The 16,826-nt window shown below is 41.4% G+C and overlaps 1 protein-coding gene and 1 long non-coding RNA gene across 2 annotated transcripts in view; both read right to left on the reverse strand.

Annotated features, from left to right (window-relative positions):
* LOC311231000 overlaps window positions 1–3,894 on the reverse strand; it is a 33,937-nt gene extending 30,043 nt beyond the window's left edge. The window contains exons 1-2 of the long non-coding RNA XR_014619846.1: window positions 3,757–3,894; window positions 3,291–3,445 (exon numbers count right to left, since the gene is read on the reverse strand). This is a non-coding gene — a long non-coding RNA (uncharacterized lncRNA). The remainder of the gene's footprint in view (window positions 1–3,290; window positions 3,446–3,756) is intronic.
* A 2,506-nt stretch (window positions 3,895–6,400) lies between these two features.
* LOC311229594 (uncharacterized protein) overlaps window positions 6,401–16,826 on the reverse strand; it is a gene marked incomplete at both ends in the record, with an annotated part of 187,090 nt that continues 176,664 nt past the window's right edge. The window contains 3 exons of the mRNA XM_084315669.1: window positions 6,401–6,534; window positions 7,173–7,344; window positions 8,171–8,269. Coding sequence (XP_084171795.1) covers window positions 6,401–6,534; window positions 7,173–7,344; window positions 8,171–8,269 — 405 coding nt within the window. The remainder of the gene's footprint in view (window positions 6,535–7,172; window positions 7,345–8,170; window positions 8,270–16,826) is intronic.

The raw sequence follows: 16,826 nt of genomic DNA on the forward strand, positions 1-16,826 counted from the left end.
GCAAACACACGCCAGTGGGAAAGGGGATACAGATAGGACACAGAAAGTGCAACCGTTGAAATATTCTGACAGCAGTATTTGTTTTTAAAGTATTTTGGAATAAATAGCCTTGTCAGTCAACAATATACAAAAACAATACAAAAAGATATATAAATGCTATGAAAGATTAACTGATCGTGAGTTACTTTTAAGACAGAGCCCATTCTGAACCCTGAGCGGGTTTTCTCACAAAAGCCGGTATTGTCCATTGAAAACGCACTGCGAGTTCACGTCTTAGAGCAGAAAGAGTGAAACACCAGTGCATTTTACAGAGCCTGATAAATCCCTTCACAGTGAATCAGCGTGCAGTATTCAGGTCAGGTGACACAATATGGCCGCTACCCGGACCTGTGCTGTCTGAAAGTGAATTGCAGTGTAACTTTGGCTCAAGATCATCTTTAAAGAATTTTTTTTATGAAATGTTAGCATGATTTTATGTGCTTTAAGGCATAGCCAAGAAGAGGAAAAGCTGAAAATGATTAAGATAGCATAGCGAAAACGTGGCACAAAATCTGGTTCATGTGTAACTTTGGCTCAAAGTCATCTTTAAAGATGGATTTTTTGGACAAAATGTTAGCGTGACACAAGTTTAAGTTCTTTATGGCATAGCCAAGTAGAGGAAAGCTGAAACCTATCCAGGTAACGTAGTGAAAACGTGGCATGAAATCAGGTATTTATCTCCTTTTGTCAAAAAAGCAACCTTTAATTTGAAATTTAAAAAAATCCAATAAAGTTAGATTTAGTAAATTACCTATATTTTGTTCAAATCAGATTAAACAACCCAGCTGCAGTTTGACTGATATTACCTGGAATGCACAATAAAAAAAATTATATATAGGTTTTTGCTAATTAACTCTTCACATTGAATAATGTCTGTTGTCTTGTTTGGAAAAAAACTTTTAGAAAAAGTTCACTGCAGATAATTCTCATCTACTGTTTTCACTTGAGCAATAATCTCATCCCCCTGACGAGGAAACAGGTTAATGAAGTCTTTCTTCTGGACAGCGGCCTGAGGAAATACAGCTGGGGAAAATGGCCACTTTGAGAGGGTATTACTCCAATAATCGAATTGACCCCTGTGACGTGAGTGCAGTTGTAGACGTGAGTCCCGTGTATCTAAATCTCGGGCACGTAAAGAAAGCACATGGTAAAAACCCACACCGACTGAGAAGTGATGAAGTACTTTTCTTTCTTTTTTTAAGCGGCCTTATTGTGTATTGTGAGGCCTGATGTATTCGCCCCGCATACACAGAGGAGAATCTGTCAGAACAGCAGAATGTTAATCCCTTCCAGATTTACCCCTCAGCATCAAAAGCTATTATTAGACGTCTTAACATCTTTCATTCACCGAGCATGTATTGTTTTGTATTTCTTCTTTGCCTCATTTTCTTCAGCACATCGCTTTGACATGCTAAGAAAAAGTGGACCGGCAAACTCGACAGCTTTCGTATCTGGACTGTTTAGCCTCGCTGTCCATGTTGGGAAACCCAAGCTTGCCGACAGTGCTATAAAGTCCCTTATAAAACACAATGTCAATCATTCCTGGTATCACTTTTGTAACCATACCAAGTTTTGATTTGGGTTGGTGTTCGTTTGAAGAGTTCTTTTAGAAGAGGGTGTACAGCTCCAACTAGTCTGGCTTTAAATGAGCTTTAAACTAGCACAGCCACAAGCCTGTCATCTTGAAATCTACTGCTGTATGGATCAGTCAAACATGATGAATAGGCCTGACTGCTCCATACTGTGACTAAACCAGAACAATGAAGCATATGAAAACATTTGGTTGAAAGCATTATTTAGACTAACTATTACATTGAGATCCCACCGTCACACAGAGGGAAAGTATACATAGAAGACTACATATTCCAAATTAAAAGTAAACATAGAAAAAAGATTGTACCCCACATGCTCCTATACTGACAAGTTAACAGGATATTCTGGCTTTACTTCGATTAACCTGAAAGACAGCATTCTATTGTTTGACCAAACCTGTTGAATGTCAGTCACAGTGATCTGTGTCATTAGTTTACAGCTTGTATATACCCTATAGAAGATTACTAGGTTTTGTGAGGAAAATATGCTAATATCTTTATTTTCTAATCAGCTAAAGCATTTGGCTATGAAAAAAGCCCAAATCTGTTTACTCAGGCCTAACCAACATAGCAAACTATGAGCAGGTGCTGCCTGTGGAGGTATTTATATAATTAGCTAGTTATATAGACATCCACGCAGCTCAAATCCTCGCCTACAGATGATATACTTAGCAAGACTTTACAGTATATCACTCCTGTATTACAGTACATAAAAAAGGTGAGGGGAAACCTAAATCTCATAATAAAAACTAAATACACTGAAGAGGTTGGAATAAAAGTGCTAGAGATCAGCACCGAACAGACCAGTTAGCTGTCAATGGCATCACTGCAGTGAATTCAGACATTGTAAACATTATTAATAAAGGAAACAATAAGTCTACCATTTCCCCCGTGGATTATGTCTAGCTGAGGCTACAGAATCCTTGCAGCCTGAAGGCTGTGTAAGATACAGTATTATTTATTGGAGAAGCTGATATTTCTCTCAGGTGTGTTTAGGGTTTTATGAGGGAGCAGGTGCTAGGTGCCAGCATTTTCTTTTAATGAAATATACAGTTATTTATTTAAAATACACACTATTATAAGTGCAATGGAAATCAGTATTTCTGTATTCAAACTATAAAAACGTTTCTATACAGTATGTTTACAAGATTGTGAATAATATTATGCACAAAGTCGTATAACTGTTAGATAGCCGATAGCTGTTGTCTTGTTGTCCTGATAAGTAACCTTGAATGAATGAATGAATGAAAACTTTATTTAACAGATTGCAGAATGGGTACAATACAGTACGGCTCAATACATACAGACCCATATCTCTAATGAGAATCTATAAACGAAATAATGTAGCCTATAATTTAAGTTGCTCCCAGCCTACCCTGTTTTACCACTGCCATTTATTAGGCTATAAAATTATCTTAACACGTATGGGTCTGTTTTTTTTTCTTTCCTACAAAGGCCTTATCAAACATTTACCATTACACATAATAAACTGTAGATAAAGGGTGCAGGTGAACCGTTGTTGAAAAGGAGATTATTTAACAATGCTTTGCACTTAAGTCATTTTCAAGAATAACTGCTTACACAATGTTAACAAAATAAATGTGTTGGTGGATTGTTTACTTCAATTGGTCATGTTGACATGTCAAGGACTGCACTTACCTATATGGGATGATGTAGTATTTTAAATCAGCGCTCAAAATATGAAGTTGTGTATTCCTCCAAATTGTTTCCTCTCGGTCAGGAACCGGGCATATATCTATTCGATCCCTCTGGGAAAGAAGTTTCGGGGAATGATGAGGTCCAGCTTCAAGGAACTGTGCGAAATACAAGGACAACATATTGGTCTTAGGCTACTATATTGACAACGAAAGGGATAATATATATGAGTGGACTATACTCGTGAAATTATGATTATATTATGCTTGTCAAAGAGAATCCCGCACACAGAGAAAGTGAAACACAATAGACGATCAATCTGCAATTCTTTCTTCCCTCCCCAACGCAGGGAGTTCCACGGAAAAATGTAAAAAATGACAATGATCTGAAAACTTCAACGGGAGAGCGGCATGAAAACTTCAGCCAAAGGCTCTTAAACAAAGAGAGCAAATTCATAGATCTATCTTACCTTTATTTGCTAGCCACCTTTCCTTTCAAAGTGAAGAAAACTGCTCGATTTTGATATTTTAATTTTTGGCGCCTAATAGTTTTGTGTAATATTTCTCCTTGGTTTGACAGTATAGGTGGAATGTTAAGTATGACTTTGGTATGAAATCAACGCACTGCACTGGAAAACGAAGGGGGGAAAAGTTTCAAGGAGGAGCCATTGGCGAAGCGTCAATCAACATGCTCGGGGGCAGTGACTTCACTCACATCTCCACCCCTGAAAACCTCAAGTTTCTACTGTAACTCTAATATTGTGAAGTATACGTTCTTATAGTAGCAATGCAGTCTGATTACACTCAACTGTATGCAAATATTTGCGGTGATTTATTTAATCACAACAAATCACAGTAGATCAGTTAATCGTGTGGCCGTGGTTATGCAAATTAGGTAATGACATGAATTAAAATAAGATAATCGCTAACATTATCACCTGACCATGTTATTACCATGTCATGTGTATGTGTGGGTGTAGTGGCCTAGTAGTAGTGTTGGTAGTAGTATTAGGCCACACTTGTGAGATGACGATTTTATATAGAATCAATGACGATTAATGTGTAGACAAGGCCTATTTAGATGTGGTAAATATGTAGCAACAGTAGGCTAGCCACTATTAAAGCATCATTTGTCTCTTCCTGTGGTTAATTTGTTAAAGGGAGCTTTTAACTAATGAAACTATCATATATTACACAGTACTGAGACGAGACCATGAACACATTTAAATCTAACAACAGCTCCTTCTGTTGGTCAACATCACAGTTGCAACTTTTGGTAGGCTGAATAATAGGTCTGTACTGGTAGCTTACTGGGCATGCATTATACAAACTCATTAACACAAATAAATTAAGCAAAAGTATTTGTTAAAAAAAAACAGGTACAAGCCAGTATGCAGTGCATTACGAAATGCAATAGCAGCCATTTATTAGAATCAAACAAATAATTAATAAGGTCTAATTATAGTTATTGGGTTTGCTATAGCTGCTGGACACAAAAACAAAGACAAACTCAACTATTGAGCATCTGTCCAGAAACCCTGCCTGTTTCAAGCTTCATTAAATCTGCGAGTTTGGACAACTGCCTGAGCAGGTTCAGGCAGAATACACACCTCTCACTAACTCTCCAGCTCCTTTACCCCAAACAGGTTTTTCATCCAAAGTGTAAAGCCTTTCTCAGAATGCGTTTAGGCTACCACTGACACACAGTGTGTGTGTGTGTTTGTTTGTGTGTGTGTGTGGCTGTTTGTCTGTCTCACAACTGAAACTCATCTTTCTGATTTACTGCCAAGTGTCTGTTCAAAGTAGCTGGCGTTGTCCCAAAACACACTTTACTAATTAGAAAGCAAAAAAAAAAAAAAACGCTTCAAAGGGAGCACATGTTTCTGTATCACATAAGTCATACATATATGCAGAGTTCTCACAATATTTAAAAAAAAATGTAGATGATTTTATTTTCACATTTCAGTAGGCTATGTTGCGTACAGTTACAAATCAGATCAGTTAACTCAGACACAAGAGAAGGTGACAGTATACTATATCAGTTTACATCATGCATGCTAAGGTGTGGAGCCATAGTAATTCACATTCTTTATCCAATGCCATTACTACAATACAGTATGACTAAAAGTGATACAAAGGCAGTGTTCTTCAGCATAAGGAATTATAACAGGGGGAAAAAACATGTGTTTGGATCAAAAGCAGGTTGAAAAAGTACCAAATCTCATCATACTAATATGAGTATTGTAACTACATCAGTATACGTATATAAGTATATTATATAAAGATACTATACTGCCCTACCAAGGATAACAGCAGTAACTGCACTAGTTGAGGGGGGAAAGATGTAAAGTTGAACTCCCGTTCTGGCTAAGGCATTGTTGGTACATAATAAGTATATTTATGACTGTATTATATCTCAATCTACTTTTGTACCAGTAATACCTTTGACGGGACGAGAGAAGTAATATTTCTCTGCATTGTGTATAGTTCTATTTGCCTTTGTATAGGGCAGCATATATTTAATACAACTACTACATAGGAACAACACTGAAGACTCTTTTACTATTTTAATACTTTACCAAAGGAACTGTACCACCAATTCCCAATGGGATTTCATGCTTGCGTTAGCTTCTCACAATACAAAACATCAGAACATGCAATAACAAAATAGCCATTTTATGGGTGATTCAAATAGACAATGAAACAGTATCAGGTCAAACTGTGGATTGTGTTTAGCATCCCCATAAATGTCTATCACCCCTCCAAACATCTTCAAGACTCCCAACAGCTGGAGTCCTTTGGAGAGATGAGTCTCTGCCTGTGACCCATAATGCATCACTGCCGACTCTTAATCAGGACATCATTTCCACTGCTCTACACCAAAGCAAAAACCCGGGTCTTCATTTCCCCAGTTCCATATGTCGACAAAAGTAAAAAGTCACAGTGCAGTACTTCTAGTCACGTCAGCTGAAATATTCATCATGATCTCCAGTGGCACTCTGAAGGCTCGCCAGAGACAGGCTTGGATGGTTTGTTCTGGCTGTGTGGATGGTACACCAGAGATGGGTGGCCAGTAATAATGACCAGACTACCCCCGCGGGCCACGACACTCTGTTATTCGCAAGCTAGTTTGCCATCGAAGCTGGAGAGCGCGATGGCGAAGGCCTGCGCGGCACACATAGGGTAGTTGAAGTCCAACGTGAAAATGTCATCAGCTATTCGTCCAAACTGCATCACAATGTAGTCAACTGGAAGAGAGACAAGGTCATCGTTTTAGTGAGTGGTATTCCAGTGTTGATAAAAAGAAATACATAAATAACTAAAAGATTAACAAATAATTACCACATGGAAAAATGTATAGACAGACAAATAGAGAGATAGAGAGATGGATACTGTATATGGCGATTATAGCTTTGTGATAAGAAAACATTTTTTTTTATCAATTGTAATGGTTCTCTATTTTGCCTAAAATAGCAAGCACTATAATACCCTTAACTAATCAAATCATCATGTAATATCATATTGTGGGGAGATACAGTACACTGATCTCTGTGGGGAGATACAGTACATACTGATCTCTGTAATCTGTGGGGAGATACAGTACATACTGATCTCTGTAATCTGTGGGGAGATACAGTACATACTGATCTCTGTAATCTGTGGGGAGATACAGTACATACTGATCTCTGTAATCTGTGGGGAGATACAGTACATACTGATCTCTGTAATCTGTGGGGAGATACAGTATACTGATGACTCACCATCTTTACTGTGGAGATACAGTAGGCTACATACTGATCTCTGTGGGGAGATACATACTGATCTCTGTGGGGAGATACAGATCTCTGTACTCTGTGGGGAGATATAGTACATACTGATGACTCACCATCTTTACTGTGGACTATCTGAAAGTTCTTGATGGAGGCCTGCGTGACCCTGCCATTGAAGTTCAGCACATGAGATGATGAGTCCTCGTTCCACACCGGCGTCTTGTTGTGAAGCTCGATCAGGTTTTCCATCCTTCTGTTCTGGTGCCTGATCAGCAAACCGTCACAGTCCTGAGAAGACACGAGGAGAGATTGTCAAACCCTGTATCTCCAAAATGGGTCAAATTTTCAGGGATCTAAGGAAAACAACCTCGTTTTCATGTATTTATGAAGTTCTACATTGGATTATGAATGGCTTTCAAGGTCCTTTGGGTCATGGGATTTAGTCACAGCATTGAGAACCATGTAAACCTTCAATTCAAGTAAAACATAAAATTGGAGATACAAGGTTTTCACCCGAAGCAGCAACATACAATAGAAGGAATTCAATTTGGTGCTGATATATTTTCCTGCCAATTCACAGCATTATAACTCTTAGAACACAATGGTTACTCTGAGTCAATTAAGTGTGCTTCAGTTACATTCCCTTTTACTGTAACACTCACCAGGCCTACATAAAAAAGATTTACTCAGAGAACGAGACTAGATTTTTTATTTTATTATTACAGTAAAGGAACACACCAACATTATGAGAATGAGCACTTACCATGTTCTCCAGTGTCAGACAAGAAGATAAATACCGATTTCCTCTGTGTGCGTTCAGTAGAAAGATATTCGGCTGAAAGCTAGCCTAGCTATAGCACATATGAATGGAAGTGGATACGGACCGCTTAAAACAAAGGGAGAGGTTCGTATCCGCTTGCATTAATTTGTCTAGCTTGCAGCCAGATATCTTTCTACTGAACGCACATAAATTGGTATCTATCTTCTCATCTGACTCTGGAGAAGACGGTAAGCGCATTTCTCAAAATGTTGGCGTGTTATTTTAGACGTAGCCCATTATTACGTACATGCATCACTTATTTCTCCCACCCCTATAATACTGATAGGTGCTTACATTTCTGGGTCGGACAGCCACTCGTTCACTATCCTTGTTCATTCCGGGGATGATGATCGTCATTCTTCTGGGCCCCTTTATCCCTAAGACATTGGTTTCCTGATGCCAGCGTTAAGAGAAGAAGGTTGTTGAATTTCATAGTTTTTGCTGGACCCATGAAAGGCCAGCTCAGAGCAATGAATGTCAATGCAATTTAAAACATGTTTTGCATTATTTATACATGAATCAAATAGTATCAAATGTACAATATCACTGCAGTACAATATCACATTACAAATATTAAAATATTACTATAAAGGAATGCAGTAATTACAGACATTCCATTTCTTACATATAGGATACTTGAAATACTTAATTTAAATACTTTATAATAGTATATACTTTATATATTAAATTACTTTGTATAATTATAATTATATACAATATAAATAAATCCAAGTTGAATATATACATCATAAACAAGTCTAAATGTTATTTCCTGAGATAAGATGAAATCAATTTTGCAGCCTGTGGTAGAGTTTTCTCCTTCTCTCTGAGAACTGTTGGGAGTGTCTTGGAAAATATTATTATGCCCTTAAGCTCTGTGTTAAATAAATATTCTTTGTACAGTCTATAGTTAACAATGGTCAACTAGTATAACAGCTCAAGACACTATAGGCGACAGTCTGAAAGTGTTTCTTAAAACAGCCAAAAGGGCCAGGAGATATGACACGTCCAAGGTTCTTTTCGACTTTTATTATAATTCATTATGAATTGAAAATGGGGGACCCTGATGTAAACAAGACGAAAGTCTTTCTCTGGTCTGCATCCCCTTAACAATTGTGTGTATTGAGCCGTACTGTATTGTACCCATTCTGCAATCTGTTAATAAAGTTTTCAATCAATCAAACTTCAGTTCTTGTGTGAGACATAACACCACTTTGGTAACACTTTATAATAACACTCAGTTATAAGACATTTATAAGGTATTTATAGATAATGGACTAATCATGGACAAACCATTTATATACATTCGTAAATTATTATTAAATCATTTATAACTATATTTGTATAACATTTACAAATTAGTTATACATTATTTATAACTCATTATCAACATTGTTTGTACTTGATTTGTTCATCATTAAATAATGTTATAGATCGTATAGCTTTACGCTCTGCTCTATTGGAACTATCCCTTTATCCATTCTAACAATGAAAAACTTTCTCCACATGTACACACCTATTTACCTCCGCCTGGCCACACCCACATCCGCTTCTATATAAGCGGGGTCGTGGCCACACAATCAGCTCCTTCCCTACTTTCACCACCGAAAGTGTCTGTATACACCACTTTAAGTTTAGTGCCAAAATTTGTTAGAAGAAAGAAAAGAAAGAAAAGAAAAAAGGAGCTGCGTTGACATTGTATCTTTGTTTTCTCTCTCACTATTTTTCGAGTTAGGGTTGATACAACCATCATAATAATATTGTTAATAATAACAATAACAATAATGATGTAATAATGTAAAAATTATCATTAAAAATACCTGATTATGAGAAGAAAAAATGTACGATGCATGGAATATTGTTGATATGGCACAGGCACACTAGTTACAACTATATTTCAAACTGGCACTTCATGTCTGTAGCTAGCACTTGATCGAGGACTTATGTCTTCTCTCGTCATAAAAGACGGCGTTCCTCTTGCAGTAGTGAGAGTGAACTTTTGCCTTTTTTATTGTGTAAAGAGGGTTGTGTGTATCGTGTTTTTACGTTTAAGTAAACGTGGCATTGAGTCCACAACTGGGTTAGGTGTTAGCCTACAGAAGTTTACAAAGGCCTTTGGCCCCTCTCTTTGGTTTGTGTTTTTTCTTTACTTTAGGGTAAAGGTGTACAAATTCAGGTGGCAAGCCGCGTATAAAGCCTGTTTTTTGCACAAACGAGGTTATCGTCTGTGGCTGGCTTGCAGAATGTGAAGCTATTACCCTAAGAGGTATATGCGCTTTCATGTGGCGCGCTACGACTGGTGTCATGGCTCTGCTTTGTTGTTGCATCGTATCAGGGGTGAGGGGTCATAAGGGGTGGACTAATAAACCCCTCCCCCCTTTACTGATTGCCGGGAGGTTGGACCTCCTGCCTGTCAGTCTCCCTGTCGGGAGGGGGAAGGGGGGGGGGGGTTCCCTGGTTCCACTCCATGTTAGGATGGGTGGGTCGCGGGATTTCCCCCCGGCCATGGAATACGTCACTGGGCGCGTTTTTCCTATTGGCCATGAGACATCCGTGAGTTTTCAGGCTCTATGCTGCAGACCGCTGTCATTGTCAAAGTTGGATGATGCATTTGAAAACTGTTTGTTTTCTGCTCTGCTCTCTATTAAAGTGTGTATTGAGCCGTTGGTCACTTGGCCCAATTATTACATGTATCTTTTTCAATTGTTACTTACGTAGAGGTCTCTCTGGGGGAACTTCTGTCTTCCCCTCTTATGTAAAGAGCAGAATTGACAGGGTTTTACCCTCAGATGCGTCATATGACACCCGTGTCTGTGTCTTATAGGCCGGCTTCCTGCTGCTCGTCCCAGACAGCATGGAGGAAACGTTGTCTGGTGTTTCTTATTAGAATTCGCCATCGATATGTTTCGGGTTCTCGACGTGCATATAGCGCTGGCCCTGGGTGCTTTCCATGTGGAACCACTTTATGGCTGGCGTGCCTTGGTTGCCCAATTCATAGAAACGGCGTTTTCTATGCGGGCGGCTGGGAAGGAGATTTTATCTCTACCGAGCGCCAGTGCACTAGGTTAGACTCGACGGCTCACGTGCATCTCCGGGGGGAGATGACGGAGTAGATCAAAACATTGGCAGAGGGGTCTCACGCCCATGAGGTGGGCCACCAGGAGCAGTGCATTCGCGTACTAACCGTCTTGGTGGCGCCCTCTGTGATTCGAATTTCATAGTTTTTGCTGGACCCATGAAAGGCCAGCTCAGAGCAATGAATGTCAATGCAATTTAAAACATGTTTTGCATTATTTATACATGAATCAAATAGTATCAAATGTACAATATCACTGCAGTACAATATCACATTACAAATATTAAAATATTACTATAAAGGAATGCAGTAATTACAGACATTCCATTTCTTACATATAGGATACTTGAAATACTTAATTTAAATACTTTATAATAGTATATACTTTATATATTAAATTACTTTGTATAATTATAATTATATACAATATAAATAAATCCAAGTTGAATATATACATCATAAACAAGTCTAAATGTTATTTCCTGAGATAAGATGAAATCAATTTTGCAGCCTGTGGTAGAGTTTTCTCCTTCTCTCTGAGAACTGTTGGGAGTGTCTTGGAAAATATTATTATGCCCTTAAGCTCTGTGTTAAATAAATATTCTTTGTACAGTCTATAGTTAACAATGGTCAACTAGTATAACAGCTCAAGACACTATAGGCGACAGTCTGAAAGTGTTTCTTAAAACAGCCAAAAGGGCCAGGAGATATGACACGTCCAAGGTTCTTTTCGACTTTTATTATAATTCATTATGAATTGAAAATGGGGGACCCTGATGTAAACAAGACGAAAGTCTTTCTCTGGTCTGCATCCCCTTAACAATTGTGTGTATTGAGCCGTACTGTATTGTACCCATTCTGCAATCTGTTAATAAAGTTTTCAATCAATCAAACTTCAGTTCTTGTGTGAGACATAACACCACTTTGGTAACACTTTATAATAACACTCAGTTATAAGACATTTATAAGGTATTTATAGATAATGGACTAATCATGGACAAACCATTTATATACATTCGTAAATTATTATTAAATCATTTATAACTATATTTGTATAACATTTACAAATTAGTTATACATTATTTATAACTCATTATCAACATTGTTTGTACTTGATTTGTTCATCATTAAATAATGTTATAGATCGTATAGCTTTACGCTCTGCTCTATTGGAACTATCCCTTTATCCATTCTAACAATGAAAAACTTTCTCCACATGTACACACCTATTTACCTCCGCCTGGCCACACCCACATCCGCTTCTATATAAGCGGGGTCGTGGCCACACAATCAGCTCCTTCCCTACTTTCACCACCGAAAGTGTCTGTATACACCACTTTAAGTTTAGTGCCAAAAGAAAGAAAAGAAAGAAAAGAAAAAAGGAGCTGCGTTGACATTGTATCTTTGTTTTCTCTCTCACTATTTTTCGAGAAAATAAAGGGATAATGTCTTCACCACCGGAGAGTCTAGAAGATGATGATCATTCTGACCTCCACCGGCGCTTCACATTGGGGCTCGAGTCTCTGAACAATCCCCGCCGGCATTATCTCCGGCTCTGCAGCTGGATACTATGCCTCGGGAGGTGTTTGGCTGTGTGAGAGCTGACGGCCTCTCTGGGCGGGTGATGTTTTTGCGACGCAGGCCTCAGGTGTGTCAGTTGTGAGGGGACAACTGTGCAGTTTGCGTTCTAGCTCCAGGCTAGAATCCCTTCGTTGCCTCTCATAGCGGCGTGGAGGGGGTTCTAGTTTGATGCCCCACGATAACACAGTGCTCCTCCTCAGTGAAGTCGTAGCTTTGTTTTCCTGGGGCCGTGATTCCGAGTCTGCGGTTCAATTACCCGGGTCTCTGAAAAACGGATACCCTCTGCCACCGTGCTGGCCCCGCTTTTCAAGACGAAAAACACCCGGCACGAGGGATGCGAGCTTGGTGTTTCATTATGAGAATATCCCCGAGCTCAAGTCGGCTGCAGCCCGGCAGAAGCTAACTGTTAGCCAGTTAGCTGTTAGGCTAAGTCGTTAGCTGGCGGCTACGCTCGGCTAGAAATGCTAGCTTAATGCTAACAGTTAGCCTGGAGTTAGCTGTTAGCTTGTGCTACAACCATTGGCGCTAGCCGTGAGGAGGTAGCGTGCCCTGGCACTCTGACTACGGCGCCATCTCTGGCAGAAGATGTCGTCGGACCTGCGCCATGACCGGCCACAGCCGGTCCAGCCGTCACCGCTTCTGGCCCCGCCAGCGAGAGGCCTCGTCAACGTGGTAGACCAACCTGTGTTTGCGGACATTTCGTCCTGCGTACGAGGTGCATGTAAGGTGTCCGTAGGACATTGCCCCACTCTTCCTTCCTCCCCCTCCCGAATGTTTTTGGTTAATAACGATGTCTTTGTTTAACAAAACATAATGTTACTTCACTGCATTTGGAGATACGACGAGTGCTGTGTGAAAATGGTCTTGGTCGCTATTTTGTATAGCTTAGGTCAGGGGTAGGCAACCCTAGGCACGCGTGCCCGCATAGGCACGCAGGGGCATTTTGGGGCAGCATAAAAAAAAGATATTAAAAAAAAAATGTATGCTGCCCCCTGTGCCAATGAAAATATTATATTATAGTATATTATATATTTTGCACTGTTGTCGCATTTATCTTGTTGAAATCCTCCCACAGGTTCTTTTTTGTAAGTTGACTGTTTTGCACACCCCTATGACAGCTATACAGCTGTTCCCATGGTGCTCAGCTGTCAGCAGTGAGCTGGCCTCCCGCGCCCGCGCGCAGTTCCCAAGTAATCACAGTGCCGCGGTTGCATTCTGTATGTGCCGTCTTTCATGATGGCAACCCCCGCTAAGAAAGTTAAAGCGAAGGAAATTCGGGGCATTCCAGCCCTCGTGGACAGACGACTACGGGTTTGTGTGTCAGAAGGACCGTGCTGTATGTACTTTATGTTTAGAAAATGTAGTTTGCAGAACGTCAGGTGTGAAACGCCATTTTGAGACGAAGCATCAAAAAAGTTAAGGCAGAATCGATTAAACGTGCCGTGGCCAGGTATGGAAAGCAAGCCAGCACCCTCAAAGTGTTCACGACTGCTAAAAACCACGCAACTGAAGCAAGCTATCGCATTTCTCATTGCATTGCGAAATGTGGAAAGCCATTCACTGATGGCGAGTATATCAAGGAGGCTTTTCCCTGTAGCTCAGATGTTTTCTTTGAAGGCTTGCCAAACAAAGAGACAATCAAATCAAGGATAAAAGATATCCCCATGTCAGCTTGAAGTGTCGAGCGAGCAAAATGTCAGAAAATATCAGAGAACAGCAAACAGCTGGATTAAAAGATGCTCCGGTGTGCAGCTTAAAGTGACCAACTACAGCCCCCAGATAACGGAGCTCAGTAAAGCAAAACTGTTTGTCTGCATTGCACCCCCGCCCCAACTCAGATTTAGGGTTGATACAACCATCATAATAATATTGTTAATAATAACAATAACAATAATGATGTAATAATGTAAAAATTATCATTAAAAATACCTGATTATGAGAAGAACAAATGTACGATGCATGGAATATTGTTGATATGGCACAGGCACACTAGTTACAACTATATTTCAAACTGGCACTTCATGTCTGTAGCTAGCACTTGATCGAGGACTTATGTCTTCTCTCGTCATAAAAGACGGCGTTCCTCTTGCAGTAGTGAGAGTGAACTTTTGCCTTTTTTATTGTGTAAAGAGGGTTGTGTGTATCGTGTTTTTACGTTTAAGTAAACGTGGCATTGAGTCCACAACTGAGTTAGGTGTTAGCCTACAGAAGTTTACAAAGGCCTTTGGCCCCTCTCTTTGGTTTGTGTTTTTTCTTTACTTTAGGGTAAAGGTGTACAAATTCAGGTGGCAAGCCGCGTATAAAGCCTGTTTTTTGCACAAACGAGGTTATCGTCTGTGGCTGGCTTGCAGAATGTGAAGCTATTACCCTAAGAGGTATATGCGCTTTCATGTGGCGCGCTACGACTGGTGTCATGGCTCTGCTTTGTTGTTGCATCGTATCAGGGGTGAGGGGTCATAAGGGGTGGACTAATAAACCCCTCCCCCCTTTACTGATTGGCCGGGAGGTTGGACCTCCTGCCTGTCAGTCTCCCTGTCGGCTGAGGGGTCAGTGCGTCACAGGGAGGGGGAAGGGGGGGGGGGGGGGGGGGGGGGGGTGTTCCCTGGTTCCACTCCATGTTAGGATGGGTGGGTCGCGGGATTTCCCCCCGGCCATGGAATACGTCACTGGGCGCGTTTTTCCTATTGGCCATGAGACATCCGTGAGTTTTCAGGCTCTATGCTGCAGACCGCTGTCATTGTCAAAGTTGGATGATGCATTTGAAAACTGTTTGTTTTCTGCTCTGCTCTCTATTAAAGTGTGTATTGAGCCGTTGGTCACTTGGCCCAATTATTACATGTATCTTTTTCAATTGTTACTTACGTAGAGGTCTCTCTGGGGGAACTTCTGTCTTCCCCTCTTATGTAAAGAGCAGAATTGACAGGGTTTTACCCTCAGATGCGTCATATGACACCCGTGTCTGTGTCTTATAGGCCGGCTTCCTGCTGCTCGTCCCAGACAGCATGGAGGAAACGTTGTCTGGTGTTTCTTATTAGAATTCGCCATCGATATGTTTCGGGTTCTCGACGTGCATATAGCGCTGGCCCTGGGTGCTTTCCATGTGGAACCACTTTATGGCTGGCGTGCCTTGGTTGCCCAATTCATAGAAACGGCGTTTTCTATGCGGGCGGCTGGGAAGGAGATTTTATCTCTACCGAGCGCCAGTGCACTAGGTTAGACTCGACGGCTCACGTGCATCTCCGGGGGGAGATGACGGAGTAGATCAAAACATTGGCAGAGGGGTCTCACGCCCATGAGGTGGGCCACCAGGAGCAGTGCATTCGCGTACTAACCGTCTTGGTGGCGCCCTCTGTGATGTTTTGGATCGACATGCGTACCTACCCCCCTCTTAGGACTGGGGATGGCGGTGTGACTAGGACGCGGGACTGGTTCTGGTCGTGCCGGACCAGGTCAGTTAACCCGTTGTCCGCCGGGGCGCAGATCTGCTGTTCTGGTACCCCGAAGGACTTTGTGCTTTTCCGGGGGGGAAATGCCGGGTCGGGCCGGGCGTCGCAGGGATTGATGTCGTGGATGTGTGTGTCATATGTATGCCACCACGGGTTGCCCTTAACAGTGACGTGCTTGGTCCATACTGTGTTGTACCTTGCGCTGTGTTAGGGGGCTTGGTCTCTCTCCATTTGTTTCACCCCTCCCTCCCTGCTAGGACGGGGATGGGAGGGGGCTGTCGGGGAGGTTGTTGTCAACTCCTCTAGGCATCCCTGTTCTCGTCGACCTGTTGGCCTGGGTTAACCCTTTGAAAACTGAAACACTTGTGCTGCTTGTATAGCCTGTGTATACGCGCAGTTATGTTTCTGAGTTTTCTTTGTGGGTTAAGGGAACAACCGCCTCCTGTTAAACTAAACATAGGGGGGTGGTTGGTTCTCCGGTGTGTTGCTAGCAGAGTCGACTCTCGGGTTGAGGCCGGGCTTGACCCCGTCTGCCCGAGAGTATGCCCCCGCATCTTTCATGACATCTGCCAATTGTGTCAGCCTCTTCTTTGAACCTCGACCCCGCTGGATTTGGGGGTCGGGTTTGTGGAGGTTATGACATGGTGCACAGCATACCGAACATCCCTTCCGCCGGGATACTGTTCTTGCAGTAGACCATTTAGGCGCCTGTCTAGTCCGCAGTGCTCCAGGCACAGGTCGAGTTCTGGTCTTGGGGCCTGTTGCCTGGATTGAGGGATCAACCTCCTTGGGGGTTGTCTCTCCGGCACGCCGACTGGCCCCGCAGTGTTGTGGGGGGGTAGCCTCT

This window comes from Notolepis coatsorum, assembly GCF_963971535.1.
Source record: "Notolepis coatsorum genome assembly, chromosome: 6".
Classification (NCBI taxonomy): domain Eukaryota; kingdom Metazoa; phylum Chordata; class Actinopteri; order Aulopiformes; family Paralepididae; genus Notolepis; species Notolepis coatsorum.